Source organism: Danio aesculapii, chromosome 5, assembly GCF_903798145.1.
Source record: "Danio aesculapii chromosome 5, fDanAes4.1, whole genome shotgun sequence".
Taxonomy (NCBI): domain Eukaryota; kingdom Metazoa; phylum Chordata; class Actinopteri; order Cypriniformes; family Danionidae; genus Danio; species Danio aesculapii.
The window spans coordinates 39,151,363-39,175,035 of NC_079439.1; the positions used below are offsets into that span (position 1 = coordinate 39,151,363).

A 23,673-nucleotide genomic window follows, 5' to 3' on the forward strand; every position below is an offset into this window, starting at 1 on the left:
CTCGCCTTTGGGCCAGGGTGAGCCGTGTCCCCGCGGAGGAGTCAGCGGAGGAGTCAGGTGTTGGCCCGTTACGTTGTCGGCATGCCCGCTGGTCAGCCCGCGTTCTGGGTATAGGTGCCTGCTATGTGTGATCCCCGCTGGCGATCCCATACGTTCACTCAGCCACGGTATAGTCCCCCCTTCTAGGGCAGGCTCGTGTCTTCCCTCCCCGCTAACCATCCTTATGCTAGGACCCCCCCATCTCTGGGCTGGTCCATAGATTGTCACCAGGTCTCCCCTCTGGGTAGCAGGTGAGCTCCGCAGCGTCCTCCCTATCGGGACTGAACGCTTTCCCAACGTACTGTCGTATCAAAACCTTTTTACTGGGTTATTGCGACTCCCCGAAAAATATAACCGTTTCTGAACAGGTAAGTGAGGGCCAGGGGGCACGTTGGAAGACTGTGTCTCGGGGCGTTGTAGGTGCGCTCGCTCTACTGCGTGGCACACCCTTCGCCAGGGACGCAGTAAGGTTCTTTCGTTGTGGCGTTTTCCATAGATTTCCCCATAGTGGAAGTTTCCACATAGCATTGGAGTTCCCCATCCGAAGGGGAACGCTACGGTTACTAAAGTAACCCTTCGTTCCCCGAGGGGGGGAACGGAAATGCTATGTTCCTTCGCCACAACGATTGTCCCTTAGCTGTTGAGCGTGAAAGTCTCTTCAGCTAGAAAAGGATGTCGAGCATGGCACTGGCTGCGTCTTTATAGCATGACTGATTGTCATTGACGCCAGCTGTGCACGCTGACGCTGCCAACTCATTGGCATTTCATTGGCCCGTTTTTATACTCTTTCAGATGATTGGATTCTGACGAAATCCCCATAGTGGAAGTTTCCACATAGCATTTCCGTTCCCCCCCTCGGGGAACGAAGGGTTACTTTAGTAACCGTAGCGTTCTTCCCGTTATGAGAGGAAAGAGGCAGAGTGCTAATGTGTTTGTCGACCTGAATCAATCATAGTGATTGTAAAACAAGAGATGACAAAATAATTATGAAGAAACTTACCGATGTTTACCATTTAATTATATAAGAATCCTCATAGTGGAGAACATGAGATGAAAAGTTGGTTAGAATAAATATATACAAACGCAATATACCAGCTAAACCCAAAAGCCAATTAGCTTTTAAATTGCTGAAGCATTGAGACAATGAGAATAGCTGCGGTGTCAGAGAAGTCCACCATACTGTTTATCGGCTCCAACTTTTGAACAATTTTCACTAAGCATTTGTGCTCATACCATGAACAGCCATCATTACAGAGATAACACAAATGTTCCCTGAGACCAGGGCTTTGCAGAAATCAGTCCAATACAAGAGATGCTTATAGACGGTAATTTCACTGATCGTGATTGTTTCAAATCAGCAGCCTTTGTGCAGGACATTGTGATTTAATAATGGAAAATCAATGAAAAGTACGCTTATTGGCTATTGGCTAAAGCAAGATATCATGTAACCGTTATTTGTCAGTTCTTCGGCAGATAAAACATCAGTATGTGTTCTCAGAGCTCAGCAGGATATTGGATCCAGGGCTAAAGATAAAACATGGCGCTGTTAGTTTTTCATTTTGGTTGAGACAAATCTCGCCTCGCCAATTTTGTCCTATCTGAGCTCAGCTGTATTTCCAGGTAGCAAGGTTAATAATGTCTTACTGCAGTAGACAGGTTAACAAATGATTTATATAGAATGATGCACTGTGTGCTTGTGGGTAACGTGCAGACTGAAAAAGAAGCACCACATAATGATGAACGGTTATTATTCAGAGATACTCTATAAAGCTGTCAAATGCCTTGATTGATCATTCACAATCAAGATGCTTGAAACAACGAAGTAAACATAGTGAAATGCTGTATTTTGAAGATGGGTCATGCTTTAAAATGAGGCTTCATTAGTTAGTGTATTTTCTACATGAACTAATAATGAACGATACTTGTACAAAATGTTCTTATCTCAACATGTAGGCTACTAATATATTAATAAAATATAAATTCATGCTTGGTAACATTAGTTAATGCACTTTGAGTTAACTAACAATAGACAGCTTTCTTGTATAAAAATCCAAAATCAAACAAAAAGTGCTCAGGGGTAGCTTAATTAATGTGTCTGTGCTCTTTGGCTATAGGATTCATCAGAATAAACGAGAGGGGTCTGGATGCAGACCTGGTGCAGACGCAATCTGAGCTGCAATCAATGCTTTTTAATGCGCTCACCTTACCCCACCCCTAACCCTACCCCTCACAGTGACGTCACTAGCTCCACTGAGTGCATAGTGTCTGACATTGCATCACTGATATGCAGTTTCAGCTTGCATCATTAAGACTGCATTCAGATACTAATGGAATAAACAGCAAAAGTAAGTCCAAGGAAATCACGTTTTAAGCAATAGCCACGTCTTATGAGAAGTCATTTGCATGTAGCTGCACTGAAACTTTTAGTCAACAAAATGTGTAATAGGGACCATCAAAATAAAGTGTTACCAGGCTTTTCATTGTTTCCACATTTTTCGAGTGGACTTACTTTTGCTGTTTAATGGACAGCTATATTCCATTAATTAACATTACCATAGAAGCATTAATACTGTAATAAATGCATTGTTCATGCTAGTGAATGCATTAACTAACTTTAACTAAGACAACTTTAATGTAAAGTGTTACCTGAAGACTGATTTCTACACATTTTTGGCAGACCACCTTTGATCACACTTTGAGTGTTGAGTTTCTTTTCGCAGATGAATTCTCTGAGTGCCCTTAATAAATGCCGCAGCACATGTTGTCTATTTAGCAGCATCCATTTTCTGTACTTCACTCAATAACTGATGCTCTAAGTGTAATGGGTTTGTGTAAACTACACTGAAAAAATGTCTGCAAAATTGGTGCAAGCAATTTACAGTCGAAGTCAATTATTAGAATTATTAATGAATTATTAGCCCACCTGTTTATTTTTCCCCCAGTTTGTTTAATGGAGAGAAGATTTCTTCAACACATTTCTAAACATAATAGTTTCAATAACTCTTCTCTAATAACTGATTTATTTTATTTTTGCCATGATGACAGTAAATAATATTTGACTAAATATTTTTCAAGACACTTCTATACAGCTTAAAGTGACATTTAAAGGTTATAGTAATTAGGCAAGTTATTGTATAACGATGGTTTGTTCTGTAGACAGTTGAAAAAAAAAATAGCTTAAAGGAGCTAATAATTTTGACCTTAAAATGGTTCATAAAAAATGTAAAACTTTAGTCTACACTGAAAAAAATGATGTCTACAAAACTGTTGTAAACAATTTATTTGTGCTGAACTTGAGCAAACAAATTAAATTTAAGTAAATGAAACCTAATTTGTTTGATTAAATAATTTAATTTGTTTGATTAAATTCGACTCAAATAAATTGTTTACAACCGCTTAACGTAAAAAAATGTAGTAAATCCAAGGAATCATCTTTGAATAATTTTTTTCAGTGTAGCCGAAATAAAACAAATAAGACTTTCTTCAGAAGAAAAAAGATTATCAGACATACTGTGAAAATTTCCTTGCTCTGTTAAACATCATTAGGGAAATATTTAAAAAAGAAAAAAAATTCAATAATAATTCTGACTTCAACTGTATATGTGTTAAATTTAAACAAACAATTTAGTAATGTTCAACTTAATTTATTTGTTTAAATTCAACCCAAATTAATTATTTACTTAACATAAAAATTAATGAGTAAATCCATGGAATCATCTTTGAATTAATTTTTTCAGTAGTCTTCACTGGAATATGATCAGTTTCAATGCCATACGTTAATGGATTCTTCCTCATTTTATATTGGACTTCTTTCTTTCTTGACTTGACAGATGTTGCTGTTTTTTTGTTTTTTGGCTTCTCAGTGGTCTTCCTTGTGCCTTGATGTACAATCATGCGAGTGACAAGAAGTGCATTTGTTTTATTGTGCGCGATGGCTGTTGCCAATGTACAGTACAGGCAATTTTTGCAAATAGAAGACTTAAAAGGGCAATGAATTTTTCACCATTTGAAGACAGCAATGGGGTGAATCCTGAATATCAAACATGTTTGATCTGATCAGGGAGGCTGAGATTCGAGTTTGAGAAGATTGCGAGGTGCAAGATTGAATCTTTAAATGCCTTGCATTACTAGATAATCTGCACAAAAATTGGAACTGATTGAAGTCCTTGACTAGATTTTATCTCCGATTCTTGGGAGGCTTGAAGAGACTGGCTTTAATGGGGTCATGTGTGAGGCTTGAGAAGGCAAACTGTGATAGTTCAATAGTTGAGTCACTCTGCACTCTTACAGTCTTACAGTGTCATAACTACAATGGGAAAGTTCACATTACCTGCTCACTATTTGATGTTTTAGGCACAGAGAAGAAACATTTTAGGACTAAAGCAGTGAATTGAAATATATGGAAAGACATAGTAATCCGGACTGATGAGACAAACCATGAGTGAAATGCAGCAACCAAGAAAAGATTTACATCTGCTCTTTTTAAAAACATTCTAAGAAAGAAATGTAAAAATTGTAATTATTAAATAACATAAGTGTACACTTGGAGGATTAGTTCACCCTAAAATCGCACTTTAAATAAATTAAAAATCTCTTCATTTTCATTCATTCATTTTCCTTCGGCTTAGTCCCTTATTTATCAGGGGTCGCCACAGTGGAATGAACCACCAACTATTACGCCATATTTTTTTCACAGCGGATGACCTTTCCAGCTGCAACTCAGTACTAGGAAACACCCATATACTCTCACATTCACTCCACATACACTATGGTCAAGTTTTGGTTTACCCAGTTCACCTGTAGTGCATGTCTTTGGTCCCAGCCAGGACTCGAACCAGTGGCATTCTTGCAGTGAGGTGACAGTGCTAACCACAAAGCCACCGTGCCACCCTTAATTTTTCATTTAAAGAAATAAAAATTCTCAGGGTTTTAGAGTGAAATTGCAAATGATAAGAGGTGACAGAATTGTAATTTTGGTTTTAATCAACCCTTCAAACCCTGAAAAATGCAGTGATCTGAGTCATTTAGAAATGTCATTCAGAAAATAATACATTTACTGATGTTTGGCTAGGGTCTCCGAAAACAACAAAATAAGACATTTTGTGTCTAATATACTGTATGTAGAACTCAAATTCATTTGCAGACTCAGGGTTGATAAATTGTTTACCTTAGTGAAATAATCAAACAAAGCATCTAATAAAAAACTAACAAAACAAAAGCAAAGAAAATTGAATTGCAAAATAAACACAGACAGTCTCCATGCTCAAGCACACATATTCCAGAATACATTTGATTTCAGGGTTCACTCAATACATGCAAATCTATGTTAAAACACAAAACATGATTGGCTGTTATTAGATTCATTTGTTCATTCATTCATTCATTCATTCATTCATTCATTCATTTCCTTTTCAGCTTAGTTCCTTTATTTATCATGGGTCGCTACAGCTGAATGAACTGACAAATTTTTCAGCATATATTTTACGCAGCGAATAAGCCAGCTGCAAGCCAGCACTGGGAAACATCCTAACACTCTCATCCACACACATAGACTTAGGACAATTTAGCTTACTCAATTTACTTCCAGGCTATATATAGGTTTCACCTGTGTTTAAAAATCATTTTTGGAGTGGGATCAAAATCGGTGATGTAGTGCCGATCTGCCTGTGCAGTGATGACATTTCGGTTTCTCATTATTATTCATAGCTGAGTTTTCTTATAATATGAGAAGACCCTGCTTCTTAATTATTCATGACTGCACATACTTTCCGAAGGCAAGGCAAACCTGCCAAGCTGTGAGACCGTGTCCGCACACGGCACCCAATATTTTGCCATTTATGAAGGATCATATGTGTTTGTTTCCATCATCCGCAGGGTTTGTTGCATGTTTGTTGCTGTCTGGGCTACCGATACAGCCAAGCTGTGCAGAAAGCATTTTTTTACGGGAGAGCTGTACGAGAATTGGAGAATGGCAGACTTTGTCTTTTATCAGTTGAGTTTGTTACCATTCAGACACACCGCCTACATCCATGCTGCTGTGTTTCGCCTATGTTTAAAATCCTCCAGGGCTAATAGTTGAAATAGATAGGGCAAGAGACCTGCTGCACTGCTCCACTGTGTCTGCATTCAGACCCAAGGATCGAGGAGTCCTCCTCATTTAGTGTTTATATGAACATGATTATCTTTATAATGATATAACAAATCGTGGTTATGTGTATATGAAATTACGAATAACAAATGTAGCAGGATATTAAATTACTGTTTATTTCTTTGCATTTTAACTTTGTAAAGTATAAAACCTTGTGTTACCTCACGCTTTGTGTCTCATTTTGTGAGCCAACTGAAAGCTGTTCGCTCCCCTCTTTTTCCCCTGCTCTGCTGGCCACGCCCACTCCACCTCTGCTCATAGCGCTCCAGGCTCATCATAAAGCATATTATGAAAATATTCTGAGGTAGACTTGAAATGAAAGAGGGGGGTTTCATGGCCTTTAATATTAATAGCATAGGATGCTAAAATCTTTCATTGTAAAGAGCATTATGAATATGACTTTAAACTTGACAAAAAAAAAAAGCTCTCAAGAGACCGTATGGTGTTTATTATTTTCTTTATTGCTATGTGCTCCCCATTACAACAAACAGCCTCAGTAGTGTACACTTTCATTACAACTAACAAAAGTACAAACTAAACAAAAAAGAAATGACTGCAAGCATTTAGCAACTGAAAGTGTCTTTGTAAGCCAGAACAACAATTAACTCTTAAACGGACATGAAATTGGGAGGATAAATACACTTTATCCTTTCATAATGGGTGTCTGTCTGCGGCTTAGGGATTGTCAATGTAATTTCTACTATCTTGCATTCTTTTGGGTCTCTGAAGGCATGTCATCTATTTTAGCAAACAAATTGCAGAAAGAGAATGCCAATAAATGAAAACGCACACGCTGTTCACCTCAGCTTCAACTGACTGAATGATGTACACAGAAAAAGTTTACTGTCTTAATGCCTATTGTCTACTCTAGGTTCAAAATCCATTAAAACTTTGTCTTTTAAAGTTAAAGCTACGAATGAACTGAAAAACAGTTTCGTGTAGGATTGGGGGATTTGTGGGTAAAGGACAGTAAGAATCACTGTAAATGATAGTTTTGTTTTGGGTGTTCTCTTCAATATTTCTATTCTAAAACAGCTGTGAAGCAGCTTTCTCTCATTATAACATCTCAAAATCTGAGCAAGTGTTTTATTATAGCTACAATGCCAGTAAAACAACAAGAAAAGTCTTTGTATGTCTACCTTTGTTTACTTTTATGAGCTACTGTTATTATTCAATGGGATCTTGTGTTTTTGGTTTGAAGTAACAGAAAATGTTGCAGAAAAGACATGACGTTGAACTTTGAATCTTAATAAATACTGTAAAAGTTCTCAATGGTATATACAATAGCTTAACAGTGGCACACAGATGAATGTGTGTTTACCTTATGAACAGCTGAACTCCACTGACAGATTAACTGGTTTCCTTGGTATTGCAGTCAGATGCATTGTGGTTGAGATATAACCCTTGATTATAAAAATAAATAGCTTTCCTCTCCCTCAGATAAGTGAGATATCTTGTGCAGTGTCTCACAGTATAAGATCTCCACAAAGTCCAGCTTTACTCTTTCAAAGTCTTGTCTATATACAACTATTGGAAAAAAAACTATTAAGAGACCACTTGAAAAAAAGGCTTGGTTTCTGTGGATTTACTATTTAAAGTTATGATTTTGAGTAAAATATAATTTAGTTTTATTCTAAAAAGCAACTGATGACATTTCTTCCACTTTTCAAACAAAACTATCAATTAGATCTTTTTATATTTGAATAAAATCACTAAAGGTGTCATGTTCACATACACTCACTGTCCACTTCATTACGTACAACTGTCCAACTGCTCGTTCATGCAAGTTTCTAATCAGCCAATCACATGGCAGCAACTCAATTAAAACTCGTTTAGGCATGTAGACATGGTCAGGAAGATCTGATGCAGAGCATCGTATCAACGCCATATGCCTTTATGACCATAGTGTACCCATCTTCTGATAGCTACTTCCAGCAGGATAACGCACAATTAAGCGCAAATCATCTCAGGCTGGTTTCTTGAACATCACAATGAGTTTATTGTACTCAAACGGCCTCCACAGCCTCCAGATATCAATCCAATAGAGCACTTTTGGGATGTGGTGGAACGGGAGATTCACATCATGGATGTGCAGCAAACAAATCTTCAGCAACTGCATGATGCTATCATGTCAATATGGACCAAAATCTCTGAGGAATATTTCCAGTACCTTTGTTAAATCTATGCCACGAAGGATTAAGGCAGTTCTGAAGGCAAAAGGGGCTCCAACACGGTGCAAGTAAGGTGTACCTAATAAAGTGTTGTTGGACCATGTGAGTGTACGTTTATATTCTCGCTTGAAATTTAGAAGAAATGTCATCAATATTTTTCAGGATAAAACAAAAATTCGGTTGCTTTTTTTCTCAAACATTCATTAATTTATTTTCACTCAGCTTAGTCCCTTATTTATCATGGGTCGCTACAGCGGAATTAACTGCCAACTATTCCAGCATATGTTTTACACAGCGGATGCCCTTCCAGCTGCAACCCAGTACTGGGAAACACTCATACACTATCACATTCACACACACACTCATACATCAATGCCAATTTTGTTTTACTCAATTCACCTACAGCGCATGTCTTTGGACTGTGGGGGAAAGCGAAGCACCAGGAGGAAACCTACGCAAACATGGAGAGGACATGCAAACTCAACGCAGAAATGTCAACTGGCCCAGCTGTGACTCGAACCAATGACCTTCTTGTTGTGAGGCGACAGTGCCGCCACCTTCTCTCAAACACATACTGTTAAATCCTTAGACTGTTTTCAAGTAGATTCTTAATTGTTTTTCCTTCGCTGTTTATGTGATGGGCCATCTATATCATGACTGAACTCTTGACTGAACTCATCTTCTCCAAAGATAAATTCATAGAACCAAAAAGGCAGGCATCAAAGAAAAGCCTTAACATCATGGTAAAATAAGTGGGGGAAAATAAATTCTTCTGGAAGAAGACGGTAAACAAATAAAATAAATCCCAGTCCATGAGGATTGAGATTTGACTGATGGCTTGCTGAGAAGCTGCTTTTATTAAATGTTTTCAAAAATAAAAGTAAAGATTCTAAGGCTATTGTAACGCTACTTCACGTAATGCTTTTTATTTACCTGGGCTCACACTGTTCTTCGGTGTTTTTTTTTTTCTTATCGAATTCTTAAATCGCTTGTTAATATAAAAAGCACCAATAATGCTCCTGAATCTCTTCTTTTTAAAAAATCCTCAGTTTGTATTTTTGAAGAAAAAAATAATAATACTGACTTTTTTCATATACAGTATTTACAGGAACGTTCATAAATATCAATTGGTCAAGATGTTTGGAGTTGCTAAAAACAAAACCTTTACGATCAAGAAGTTGATACAACCAGAGCTTGTACACAACACCAAACCCCCGATAGACCAGAATGCTTGGAGGATCATGGCGAAAACTCTTTTGGCACATTCCCCGTCACAACTATGTGTGACTGACAAGTGTGTTTTAAAGACAACTGCTGCTACTGGGGGAAAAAGAGAACATTTCAAAGTGTACCAGCACTTTACTCTCTCCTGCTTTTAAATATCTTGAAGATGATCTGAAGGGAAAGATGAATGTTAAAGGTCTATATCTACAACAGACAAATAAAAGAGAGGGAGAGAGAGAGTCCAGAGAGGGGAAAAAAGAGACACACTTTCCTTCATCTCTCCACCTCAGAAGATGTTGTTGGCCGCTGACTTTCTTGGAAACTTTCCAGCTGCAGAGGTGCATCTTTAACGTCGTCCTCGCTCCATGAGCTACGGATTGACAATGCAGGAAGATTTCTAGCGCCGGGTTTGAGGCGCTTTTGAGCCTTGCTGTTCTCTGTATTGTGTTTGCGAGGCGGGGGAGTGGCGGCTTGCTTGGCAAATTGGCCTTGTGACGAGGATCCCCGCTGCTGCTGCTGCGGGACTTTCAGAGATCCATTAGCAGCGGCTGAGAGCGTCTCCAGAAGTTGGGAGGCTGAACCGAAGCGAAGTTCCTCCTCTGTCTCTGCAGCTTCATGCAGAAGAGGAGCAAAAGTGCCACTTCTCCTACTGCAGGATTCACAGCAGAGCTTGTTGTAGCCTGGAATCGAGCAATAACGTGCCAGAACCTCCATCTGACAGAATATGGACTTGTCTCCTCCGCACGGCTCATCTGTCAGAGAAGCAGAAGGCTTTTATATGGTGCTGTTTTATGCAGTTTCTCATAGAAGATTCAGCTTTTAAAATATAAAATACTATTAATCTGTATAGAATGAATATTAGAAAATACTGAAGGAGCTGTGTCTCTTAAGATGCATCAAAACAGATGGACGTTGTACAATGATAATAGAATCACTTAATTGATATTTTCAAGCACAGTATTCAAGGCGGTACCTTGGTGGTTCTTTTTTATTAAATCTGATGAGAAATTCTCCTTCAGATCCCGAAAGCAAATAGCAAACAGTGCTAATAAAGACCTCTGTGTGCTGTCAAAAATCATTATTCCTACCATTATCCCTGGACCTTAATAAAAGCAGGCCAGACAGTAATTGTACTTATCTGTTAAAACACTGGTGTCTGGAACATAGTGAGCCTGGAGACTGTAGTGTTTTAAAACAAACTATGCAATGAATGAATAGTGCTCATGTGTACTCGATAGTGCTCTATGATGATTAAAAAAAGAAGACCAAAGGAAAAAAGAAGCTTAAAGGTATAATTTATTTTGATGGTGCCTTTTGCACATTTTGTTGACTATAAATTGCATTGCACCCATATGAACAATAATTACCTATAAGAAATTTTGCATGTCCATCAACTTAGACTAACCTTAACCTTATAGTCTACCATAGACATATACACTAGATATCACATAGGGACACTGAGCATGCGTCAATAGCACCACCACATTCGTACAGTGCTCCCAAGACAAATTTCATTCAACCGCACTAGTCAAGACAGTGTGCCAATGTGATGGGACAGAATAATAATCATTTGCAACCAAGTGTTAAAAGGTGAAAGTTCGATTCATGATTATTATTTCGTCCAATTACATTTGGTCCCTTAACAAGTGGGAGGCACATATGCAAATTGTTGTAATTCCTTCACTGTCACCTGATTTGGATGTAAATACCCTCAAATTAAAGCCAACAGTCTGCAGTTAAAGCACATCTTGTTTAATTTCAAATCCATTGTGTTGGTGTAAAGAGCCAAAAATGTTAGAATTGTGTCGATGTCTCAATATTTATGGACCTAACAGTACATGTGAAACACAGGTAACAAACTAGGGAAAACACTGCATCTTTAACACGTTAAACAACACAAGCAGCATTACAGTATTTATATAATAAAGCATGACTCATGTTTAGGATAAACTGGATGACGCAGGGGGGGGTGGGTGGGGGGGATGTAAAAGTTTACTGCAATTTTTGTTCAAAGCATCTAAATCTATGTTTAACAAGAAAAGTAACTTAGGTTTGGGGCTACATGATGGTCATTATTTAGGTGAGAAACCCCTAGAATTTTTAGAAACGATGTAAGTGAGTGTGAAGCTCATGTTAAACTCAAAGGTCTCACATTTATGTGGTCTGGGAAGTCATATGCATTTAATGGTGACACTTATGTGTGGGTGACTGGATTTGCATTATTTCCTGATCCCCTCCACCTTACCCATTTGTTCATACCACCTCTCACTGTCTCATTCCACACAGCCCACCAGAAAATGCAGCAGCCCTCAATAAAAAGGTCACAACGACTTTCAATTAATAGAAGTCATGAAAGAGTCATTATGGTCCTTGAAGTTGGATTACAGACTATTTGTCACCATGTGAACCACCGACTGCTTAGTGTTTTACATATGAATGGAAACAAAATGCCTCTAGCTCCCTCAGGAGTCTTGCTTTATACACAGCTGAAAAGTTAAGCAGTGTGCAGCAAGATTGCCTTTTGTAAAGGGTGTGTGTTTTGTTAACCTTCCGCTGTGATGGATGTCATCCAAGTGCAGCAAAAGCTATTAAACAGAAATTAGTGGAAGCATCATGCAAGCAGAGGCATAAAGGAAGCAGTGTTCACAGTGACGTCTGCTGAGATTCATTCCAAATTTCTCACTCTTATCACTTGACTCAAGGCACAGTGTGTTCTAACAAATAATACTGACCAGCTGAGCATTACTCATGAAAGATTGGAGAAAAATCCTCCAGAGCAGCAATTGAGTTCACTGAACAAAGTTGGGTATTTATGTTTGTTAAGAAACTGTGTTTTTTGGGCACTGCAAATCACTAGGAAAAGAAAATGCTGCACAAAACACATTCAAACGTTCAATTTCTAGCTTATGGGGTTTGTTTCAAAAAAGCTAAAGATTGAGTGTAGAACGTTGCCAGAACCTCATGTTCAGTTCAAGCTTGTAGGCATTACGTGACCCAATTAATAACTTTCTCATTTGTATTGCTTGCCTAAATAGACAAGGTAAACAGGCTTCTCCAGAGAGCAGTTGAGGAGTTCACAGACCACAAAAGGATTCTGGGAAATTAACTGAGGTTAAAAGTACCATGAATAATGTAATCAATGCCGATGAATTTGTGCATTGTGCAATATTTTCCATTTTCTTTCAATAGACTTGCTTTTGTAGAATACACAACATAAACACTTTAATCGTTCAAGACCCCATAAAATTGCTTGATGGTTGCCGATTTTTGTTCCTGTGATGATGCGTTTCCTATTAATACCAATTGCCTTTTCTGGGTCTTACCGTGGCAGGGTCTTGGCCTACAAGGCTTTTGCGACTCAGGCTTCTCACCAGTACATTGATCTCCAATGCGACATGTGACCAGGCGTCGTGACACACCTTCTCCGCAGGACACTGAACACTGAGTGAAAAGAAGGAAACAGAAAAGTTCACATAGTTTTAAAAACACATGGTTTCAAAAGGCCCTTTTACAACTGGTATTGAAATGCATTTTTTGTCAATCCAAAAACAGGTGCAAATAGGTTCTAAAATGTTTAGAGATGGCCATGTGCAACCACCCCCAGAAGCAGTCAATAAAACATTTAACAAACTTGCTTTAGTAGTGTAAATGCTCAAATATCGCACATGGCAAATTGGATAAATGTAAGATTTAAATTTGTCATATCTGAAAAAGGCAGCAAGACATATATATGTTTTTGGCATGTTCGTTGTAAGGCAAATCTTATATTATAATTTCATTTTATAAATAAAATGAATAATAATAACTATTATTATGCAATAATACTATGTAGATAGATAGATAGACAGACAGACAGACAGACAGACAGACAGACAGACAGACAGACAGACAGACAGACAGACAGACAGATAGATAGATAGATAGATAGATAGATAGATAGATAGATAGATAGATAGATAGATAGATAGATAGATAGATAGATAGATAGATAGATAGATGGATGGATAGACAGATGGATAGATAGACGGATAGATAGATGGATGGAAGGATAAATAGATAGACAGTAGATAGATGGATAATTGTTAGTACCTAGTAGTTACGGCCACTAAATGTAATTTCACAAAATATAAATATATTTTATTTTTATTCATCAAATAGACATCTTGGCAAACTAAAAAAAAAAGTCTGATTTTAGCTTTAGATTCTGACACAGATGAGGACGCTATCATCAAACAATCTCTCTGCAGGAATTTTCAAATCATTAAAAGAAAAGACTTTGGATAGACATGGTCAGTGTGGGAGAATGACTCTAATTTCAAAGCAAAAAGCACAAACTAAAGTGACAAGTCCTAATCTGTTTCTTTTTCCAGACAGTTTTTGACTCTCAGGAAAAAAAAAAAAATAAATCTACGGATGTGGTAAATGCATTCTGCCAACGAGACCGATTTCACATTGATTTCAAGCCCACGCTTAAAACAGCTTGCAGAGTAATTCTTTCTGCTGAGATTTGTGAGATATAATTGAAAAAATCTCTCTATTCCAAATACTACACTCAGAACTGCGAGAACTAATGCTGTGCATTTAGTGAGAGCTGAGAAAAGCATACCTCTGACCAGGCCCCAGTCCTCCACTGGGCTGGGCAGGCCACTCTGTTACATGGCCTCCTAATCTCAGGCTTTTCCCCGTTGCAGTACTTGCTGTGAATGGAGCGGTTTGTGCCCTCATGAAGGAACTGAACACAGCGCACAGTACGAATTTGATATCCCAAGCTCCCACATGTTTTAGTACAGTGTTCCCACTCCTCTGTGATCCACCTGACATGAAACAAAAAGAGGCATTTAGTCTAATTCTTGTGACAGCAAATACAGTTTCTAAGTCCAAACCTCTATTACATGCAAAGTGTGAATACTGTCAGCATCTGAAATGAAATGTCAGCATATTAAATGAAAAAATATATATTGTCACACAAATATGTTGTTTGATATCGCTTTAAGTATATCTGAGTATTTTGGCTAAACTTTTAAAAACTCATAGTGTACGCTAAAGTTCTAAGGGTCAAGGTTTACTGGACACCAGTATTTTACCAATTCAGAAAGATGAATCACTGTCTAACCATCTGATTTTGCTATGGAGATAAAGGTTAGGCTTCACAGGCATATTTTAGCTCTGCATGGTTGTTTTTTGTTTATTTTTGGGGTGAGGCCGAGGGGGGGGGGGTATCTATCTGATAAATTTTTTGTACCTGGAGAAGGTGACTTGCCTTCAAACCCGACAAGCAGATTATTAGCCATTACCAATGAGATATAGTTAAAAAAACATACACATGTGTCTACACACCCAAAATTGAACAATTATAACACATCACAGCAGAAATGTGGCTTGTATAAGCAGCCCATAAGTTAATTAGACTGACAAACCAAACTGCAATTATTATTGTGCACAACAAAGGTCCTCAACTTTGCTAATCGACTCACTGCCCAGCGAAATTTATTTCCAACCTGTTTCATCACACCGGCCTGCTTTTTTATTAAACGATCTTCAACATCTTGATTAGTTGCTTCAGGTGTGTTATATTAGGGCTGGAGCAAAAACTCTGCAGGATAGTGGGCTCCCAGGAGCAAGGTTGAAGACATCTGTTGTAGAGCACATCAGGGTGCAAATTACCAGGGTTAATTAACACCTGATCCCACCTGAAGGATGAGAGGGGGGGGCAGGGGGTATGTAATTCTGATCTGCATCTTAAATAATAACATTAATAATTATAATAGTAAGTAATATAAATGCACTTTTGACCATCCCATAGCAGATAATACCATTGTGACTGCACCCAGCAGTCTATGGTAGAAAATATTCAGTATGCAGTCTGAAACTGGAAGATCTAGAGCAATGGTCTCAAACTCAATTTGTGGAGGGCCACAGCTCTGCACAGTTTAGCTCCAACCAGCTCCAACTCACACCAAAACTCACAGCAAAACTGTGTAGTGCTGTGGCCCTCCAGGAATCGAAATTTTGAGACCACTGATCTAAAGAACTGAAAGACAGCATAAGAGATTTTTCTTGTAATACAGGTGTTTGTGTCTACATATAGCCTAAAAGTAAAGTAAAATTAGAAGCACAGTTTGGATTTTAATAGATAGCCATGATCACAATTGGAAGTTATGGCTGAGATGCACCAAGCCATCTCCAACAACTAGCTGCTCAAAAAAAGCAGGTGAAAACAAACAAAAAGCTGCATGTGAACACACCAAACGGATGGCAGCCGACTGAAATAAAGGCTGGTTGATACTTCTGCGTCAAGTAATCACCATGACCCACGGCGCCTGCCTTGCGTCTTGCTGTGCATTTATACTTCTGCATGCTGTTTGTGTTACTCTGCAATAACACTTCCGAAACGCTAGCTGGCAATAGGTTTTTATCTTCCTCTGTCGTGTTTCTTTGCTGGTGTTTTGTTTTTTCTGAACGCTACCTTCATGTACAAGTAGCTAAAACTCGCTCATTCTGAGGCAGGATCTAACGAACGTGCAACAACTTCAATCATAAGGTAAACGCAAAACAAAAAGTTTCCAATTGGAGCTCCTTCATGGGACTCGACACTTGTAAACACTCGTTCAAACATGTTCGTGTGGCTCTCGGCTTCGCCCACACTCGTTAGCGATACCAAGCCGACCAATCACAGAGCTTGTGCTACGTGTTGTTGCAACGCGGCGAGGGGTATGCAACCGCACAAAGGCTGAACCAGACCATACGCATGTATAAATCAGCCTTAAGAGTGCGTATTCTGTGTCTGTGTGAGACAACATATCTTTCCGCACCCACAAATGGCAGTATTCTGTTTTCTTATTCCACTAAGGGAAAACTGGAACATGAAGTGCACACAGACACATCATAAACAATGCAGCATTTAGTCCTATCATCACAGAACTTGTCACCTACCACGGAGGAATTTATTCACGCAAATATTTCTGATAATCTAATAATCCATAAATTTCTAAACATTTGAGAAATCTAGTGAAATTACTGCTGGCCTCTTTGTGTTCCTTTTTGACTTGAATCTTTAACTTGGGTATGTCACTTCAGTTTTTGATTTTGCACTCTGATTCATTGATGAATAACTAATCAGAGCTCTTCCTTCAGCTGATACCAATTCTACATGCTGAATCAGGCTAACTTGACCCAATAGCCGCATTTCCACTATCGGGCCAGTGCGAGCCAGGGCTTTAATCGGGCCAGGCCGGGCCAATAGCCCGGGAGGTTGAGAAATGAGGCCGAAATCATGTCGCGTTTTCACTGTCGGGCTAGTTGCTCGCAGCGCGTCACGCAAACACCGCCCCAGAACGTCCCCCGAATCAAATGTCACACAACCTGCCCACTTCAGCGGGAACAAAAAACTCAAATTATAACCACAAACACAACCTGGCATCACTACGAGAGCTGGAAGATGGAGAACACCGAAGTGATTGCTTTTTTACTGTTTGTGGTCTGTTGGTGTAAGGCCAGACAGCGATCCCTGGATAAGGACATTCGAGTTCGGCGGCATTTACTTCGAACACAGATTTTGGCTGCAAGGCGAGTGAGTTGATCAAGCGCGATAGCAAAACAAATGTAAGGGAAGAAAGCATCTTGTCTCCTCTTTACCTGACAGGAAAACTCCACCTTTGTACGTAACCCCGCCCCGAAGCCCCAGTTGGCCTTCCTTGGCCCAAGGTATTCGGCGGGCCGAAAAAGGCCGGACGCTGGCCCCAAGGAAGCCCCGCTTTGGCCCGATTACGCCCCGGAGGTGATAGTGGAAACGCGACTGGCCTTGGCTCGCCCTGGCTCGCTTTTTATAGTGGAAACGCGGCTAATGTTAAGCCAATGAGAGGCGAAGTGTGGAATACACAAAACCAACTAGACTGACCAATGCTGACTGATGTCCCGATGCATTCAAACAATAAAATAATAAGTGCAACCCTTCATGGTCATGCATTTATTATGCATTTATATAGCCTATCAGAGGTTACTGTAGGTCAGTACATACTCATTATCCCTCAAAACACTGAATGCTTAAATCCAACATCGGATGCCCTGTTTTCAAGTTAAGTTGATTTGATTCTTTAGGGCCTTTATGAAAAGTTACTTTGGCTAAATTTCTCAATTGTAGTGTAATAAACACACCTTTTACCCCGTCAAAAACCTTTAAATGCTAAATATCTGCTGCTCTCCTGCAGCAGATCCATTCAGATCCATTCCTGAGAGGCAGCTAAACTGGTCGGCACACAAGCCTCGCACTTCTGCTGAATTTTATATGTAAGAATAATGGCAAAACTTTTATTATATGATATATTATATAATTTTATGTGGATCGGTGCAGCGGCAGCAGTTATGCGGTCGATGTACCGCTCCCTTGTGGTAAAGAAGGAGCTAAGCTGAAAGGCAAAGCTCTCGATTACCGGTCAATCTACGTTCCTACTCTCACCTATGGTCATGAGCTTTGGGTCATGACCGAAAGGACAAGATCTCGGATACAAGCGGCTGAAATGAGTTTCTTTCGCAGGATGGCAGGGTGCACCCTTATAAACAGGGTAAGGAGCTCTGTCACCTGGGAGAAGCTCAGAGTAGAGCGGCTGCTCCTCCACATCGAGAGAAGTCAGCTGAGGTGGCTTGGGCATCTGTTTCAGATGCCTCCAGGACACCTACCTAGGGAGGTGTTCCAGGCATGTCCCACCGGGAGGAACCCTCGAGGAAGACCCAGGACATGCTGGAGGGACTATGTCTCTCGGCTGGCCTGGGAATGCCTCGGGATCCCCCCGGAGGAGCTGGAGGAAGTGTCTGGGGAGAGGGAAGTCTCTCCTAAGACTGCTGCCCCCGCGACCCGGCCCCAGATATGCGGATGAAAATGACATGACATTGTATAATTTTTTAATTACATTATAATATTACTTGCACCAACCAATAGTAGGTACAGCTATATGCTTTAAATGCAGCTTTATATTGTCTAATCTTGTAAAGCAAAAATATTTTCCACACACAAGCACATTTTTGCCTTAAATTTCCCCTCAACTCATCCATTTCACTGTTACCTCTTCGGAAGTTGGGATTCTGTGTAAGGACACCCGTGAGTCATATTCAAACACGTAGCAGACTGAATGCCAGGATCAAAGAGAAATGAAAGTTAGCTGCTTTGCTATCAGTTTACAAAAAGAGGTGGGAGGAGGATGAAGTACATAGTTTGCTTAAAGGTGGAAACATGTGAAGAAGTAGCTAGTTATGCATACACAGGCACAACATTTAAACAATTCAAGTCAATTATGCAACACAGGCTTATCAGGAATATGTGCCCAGGGCTGCATTTTTGGAAACCTTGAAATTTGTGCCTTGGCATACTGTACGTCACTTTGCTCAGTAGCTTGCCTTGTACGGCATCAGAGTTGGGATACAGAGCAGAACTAGGTTCAAGTCTAATGAAGAACCGTTCCAGAAGCTAGGTAAAACATGTGGTGCTTTTCTCTTCTAGTTTGCTTTTGAAAACATTATCAGTGGGATTTAGGTGAGGCCTCGGTCAGGGATGTGTGTAGCCCCATCCATGTTGAGCAGTAGAGATGACTCAAGGCTGAGGAACATAGATGGCTTTCAGGGACTCAAAGAAACTATTTCATTTACGTCTGTTAGCGTATATCTAGATCTCATCTTCTTTCTGACTGAGCCATGAGGCTTGCATTTGGACTGGACCTCCCTATGGATGTTGATGAAAGCTGCTTTCTTAGAGGCACATTTTCACATACATTATTAATTAAGGCAGGATGAGTAGGCTGTAGGATAGATTTATTCATTTTTAAAGACAACAGATGAACAGAGACTGTGCTTTTCCCGTTTTTGCCACACATAATAAATAAAAAGCTAAATTGATTGTCTTTGACCCATTTGAAGTACCATATATTTTCAGGGGGTTAATTTTACATGGGCAAATGCGCCAACATAAACACTAATATGTTTGCTCTGGATTTGCTTTATCAATGATCCAATGTTTTCTTATTATTGTGATTACACACACATATAATAAAAAAAACAATTCTCAAATTATCTGTACAACCAAAAATTAAGAATATTTTGAGCTATTAAAAAGAAGGTCTACACTATAAGCTTGTCTGAGACTCGTGCACATATCATTGAAAACATGATATTGCAGAATGATCACACTCAAAAGTAAAGTGTAATTAATGTAATGCAATGCCACTTTCCCACTGGTAAAATTCAAAAGTGATTGCAAACCACTGAAAAGTGTTCTGTGTTGGGTCAAGTTCACCATGTTATAAAATAGAGCGCCCAGAGTGCTATCTTCTTTTAAAAGCTTTGCTCAGAATCTATTTAAGAGAGAATAGAATTTTTGGAAATCTCAAAATTGATGCAGAATTTGAATGAGGGTTTGTCATCGCAGCTCTACTATTGGGTTTGATATTTTTGAAAGTTAAATCCATATGAACATCTTAAGTGTATCTTAGAAAACAGTTCATGACCCCTTTAAATAAAAAAAAAACAAGACTGCTTTGAAAATGTTAATCATTCGATTGAAAAATCTTTCAACAGCTTTCGATTATCTAAGTACTGCTATCAATCATAGGTCTATCCCATTATTTCAGGACTATACGACTGCATAAAACATTTCCACCTTAAACAGCAGGGGCTTACATTCATTATTCCTTGTTTCCAGACAGACCAACTGCTAACACATCTGTGCTGGATAAAATAAATCAGATGGACTGTTTAGCACTCAGAATAATTTAAGAGGCTGTACATATGCTCTGTCTGATGAAATAAAAGTGGGATGCATCCATATCTACTTGAAGCTTCAAGCTCAATCATAAAATAAAAAAAAACAACACTGATAATGTATTAACAACACTTTATAATTTACGCTCCCTCACTTTGTTCTAACCTTCTATGGCTTGCTTTTTATTTCTTTTTCTATTTTGAAATAATTGAGAAGAAGATTTGTTTGTTTTATTTATTTATTTTCACACAATAAAAGTCAATAGTCATTACTGTTCATTTTCATCAAAATCTTATTTTATGTTCCACAAAATAAACAATGCCATGCACTTTTGAAATAATATGAGGATGAGTAAATTATGGAGGACATTTATGTATGAAGTACATTGAATGTATGAATGACAGATTCCACATTATCAATGAAGGAGTACTGTAGACTAGCGGCTGAATCAGAAAGGAAAGTTGGACTGTATCAACATCACTGAGTATAATCTATCTGCCTCAACGCACTGAAAATTAGGAGCATGTTTAGTGGCTGAAACAGACGTTGTAACAGAGAGCACTACAGAAGGTCCTTTGTGCCTCAGTTGTGACAGTATTACTCATTCACGTGTTTCTCGTTCAGAGGCGCCATTGACCTGTGTGAACTGGCATAATTAAACAATGCGGCCTGCACTTTTGCTGTTATATAATACACCTTGAACATATATTAGCATTTGTTTAGATGGAGCGGTTTTGATGAAAGGTTAAAAACCCTTAAAATGTATGTTACATTAATTCATGCATACACTATGACTTAATGAAAAAAGTCTATACCAGTGGTTCTCAACTGGTTTGGCCATGGGACCCACATTTTTACATGGTCATCAAGCTGCGACCCAAATTTTCAGGCACTATAATATAATTTTAGGAATTATAATTAATTTTTATTTATTTGTTAACATACACAAGTAGTGACAGGTAAATCATAAGAACATCACCAAGACTTACAAATAAACAATATTTTATTGCTGTCATTTAACAAAGTGTATGCACTTGTGATGCCCTCAGCTCTTGGAGTCGTCTTTGAAAATAGTCCACAGGTTTGTCCTTGCAACTGTGATGTTTGGTTTCTAAATGTCGTTTTAATTTAGAAGGTTTCATGCTCTCTTCTGAGAGCACCTCACTACAAATGGCACACTGAGGTTTTAAGCCTTTTTTTTCGTCAATATATGTAAATCCATACTTTACATATTTGGGGTCGTACTTGCGCTTCGACATATTTGTTGCTATAATTAAATTAAATTTCACATGTCAAACGGTACGGTTGTTTCGCGTGCATTTCAAAATAAAAGTCCGGTATAAGCAAAATAAGGTAAAAATTCTTTTGACCACATTCTTTTGAAAGTTTTTTTGACCACACACTCCCCACTGAAAATGTTTCTGCAACCCACCAGTTGAGAAACACTGGTCTATACCTTGCCATAATAAAGTTCATGGCCTGTAATGCTTCCATTTCATGTAATTTTATCCACAGATGGATACAGTTTAAACGGATTGTTCACCCACAGATTTACTGATCAGATGTAGGGGATTTTTTTGTTTCAACATAACAAAAAAGAAGAACATTAAATATGTCATTGTGCATCAGTAACCTCAAGCTTTAGACTGTTCTGAAGTGATGTGTATTAAAGGAATTAATGTTGTAAATAATGGCCAACGTTTTGCACAAACTTATCCTTTCACTTCATAATACAGCATTTTGTATAACATGTTTTTGTTTTGTTTTTTGGATAGCCTGAGGTTGAGCAAATTTACAATTTTGGGAAAACTATCCATTTGATACAATAAACAGCTGCATGATATGACCTGAAATTTAGCATGTTACAAGAACGTTAACCCTTTGACTGCCGCTCTACCAAACGATTGACTATGTTTTTACTGTTTTAAATGATGACTGTTAAATTAATTTAAAGAATGACACACACAGTATTGTAGGTTTACAAAGAAATCAAACAAATTTGCACTACTACACTTTATTTTGGGTTTATTGTAAAAATAAAAAAATGTAAACATGTTAAATGAGAATCTGAAATATTTTATGGGATGCTTCAAAAAATAAAGATGATTTAGGATTCAAAAATGTTTTATTTTGTAAATTTTTTTAAATAAATTGGTCTTACACTTCATATTTTCATATTTTTCATAGTGTATTTATTAATTCTGGTACTTTTACCATAAACTGACATATCAACCATTTGGTAGAAGTTGATATTTTAGAAATTATGGGATGTGTTGGGGAAAAATGCATTGAGTGTGTTAACTAGCGACATTAGGAGTTAAGAAATGCAATTCAAAAATGTTTTCTTGGTGGGGTAGTTAATGGGTTAATACTTTTTCCTATTAAATATGCATGTGTGGAAGTCAATGGTCATCCTTTAAACTTAAAGCATGTGATTAGAAGTTAAAGGATGCGAGGCATTTACGTATGCATGGAAGTGTCTAATTTGCAGGATTAATGGACGTAGTTCAGGCTGGCTGAAATACCATACAGAACTGTTTAAAATTGGTTGCGCTTTTTAAAACAGCTGGTTGCATGCTAAATGCCGTGGCTCAATAAATTATATGAAGATGATTGTTCAGCCAAAAATCTAAAATTTTGTCATCGTGTAATCCAGGACTCGCAAAATCTGGTTAGTTAGTTTATGTTCTATGTTTGGTTGTTTGTAAAGGTTGTTTCTGTAAATTTCACCATATCCCCTATCAAAAAAGAAAATAAAAAGAATAATTAAGTGTGATTACAGGGCTCACAAAATCTTGTAGCCCGAAGTCTCAGGGCTATTGTTTTTTTAGTCGGGCTACCAAAATCTATCTACACCAAGCCCAGCAGGCTATCTAGATAACCCGATGGGCATGTTGTAGATAGATTTTGGCAATCCGACTGAAAAAACAATAGCCCCGGGACTTTGGGCTACCAGATTTTGTGAGCCCTGTAATCACACTTACGCTATTCTTTTTATTCTCTTTTTTGATAGGGGACATGATGATATTTACATAAGCAACCTTTACAAACAACCAAACATAGAACATAAACTAACTGCCAACATTCAACATTTATGACTATGTTGTTTATTCATGTGTTAGTGTGTGTGCGTGAGCTTGTGTGTGCATGTGACAATGCGACTGTATAGGAGTAAGCACACAAACTGGATTGACAGAATTTTGAGAGATGTGAGAAGAAAAAATAAATAGAGAGAGAGGAAAGAAAGAAAAAAAATGTGTGGACAACTAGTAATGTTATTTACAACATCAGATAATAAGAATGGTAATAATAAAGGAAGGACAAAGTTAACTCTGAATCCTTTT

The 23,673-nt window shown here is 38.3% G+C and overlaps 1 protein-coding gene across 2 annotated transcripts in view; it reads right to left on the reverse strand.

The window, feature by feature from the left end:
• Positions 1-6,627: 6,627 nt before the first annotated feature.
• adamts3 (ADAM metallopeptidase with thrombospondin type 1 motif, 3) overlaps positions 6,628-23,673 on the reverse strand; it is a 200,136-nt gene continuing 183,090 nt past the window's right edge. For both annotated transcript variants that reach the window (XM_056458158.1, XM_056458157.1), the window contains exons 20-22: positions 14,189-14,396; positions 12,906-13,023; positions 6,628-10,334 (exon numbers count right to left, since the gene is read on the reverse strand). In XM_056458158.1, the coding sequence (XP_056314133.1) occupies positions 9,856-10,334; positions 12,906-13,023; positions 14,189-14,396 (805 nt within the window). In that variant the 3' untranslated portion in view covers positions 6,628-9,855. The remainder of the gene's footprint in view (positions 10,335-12,905; positions 13,024-14,188; positions 14,397-23,673) is intronic.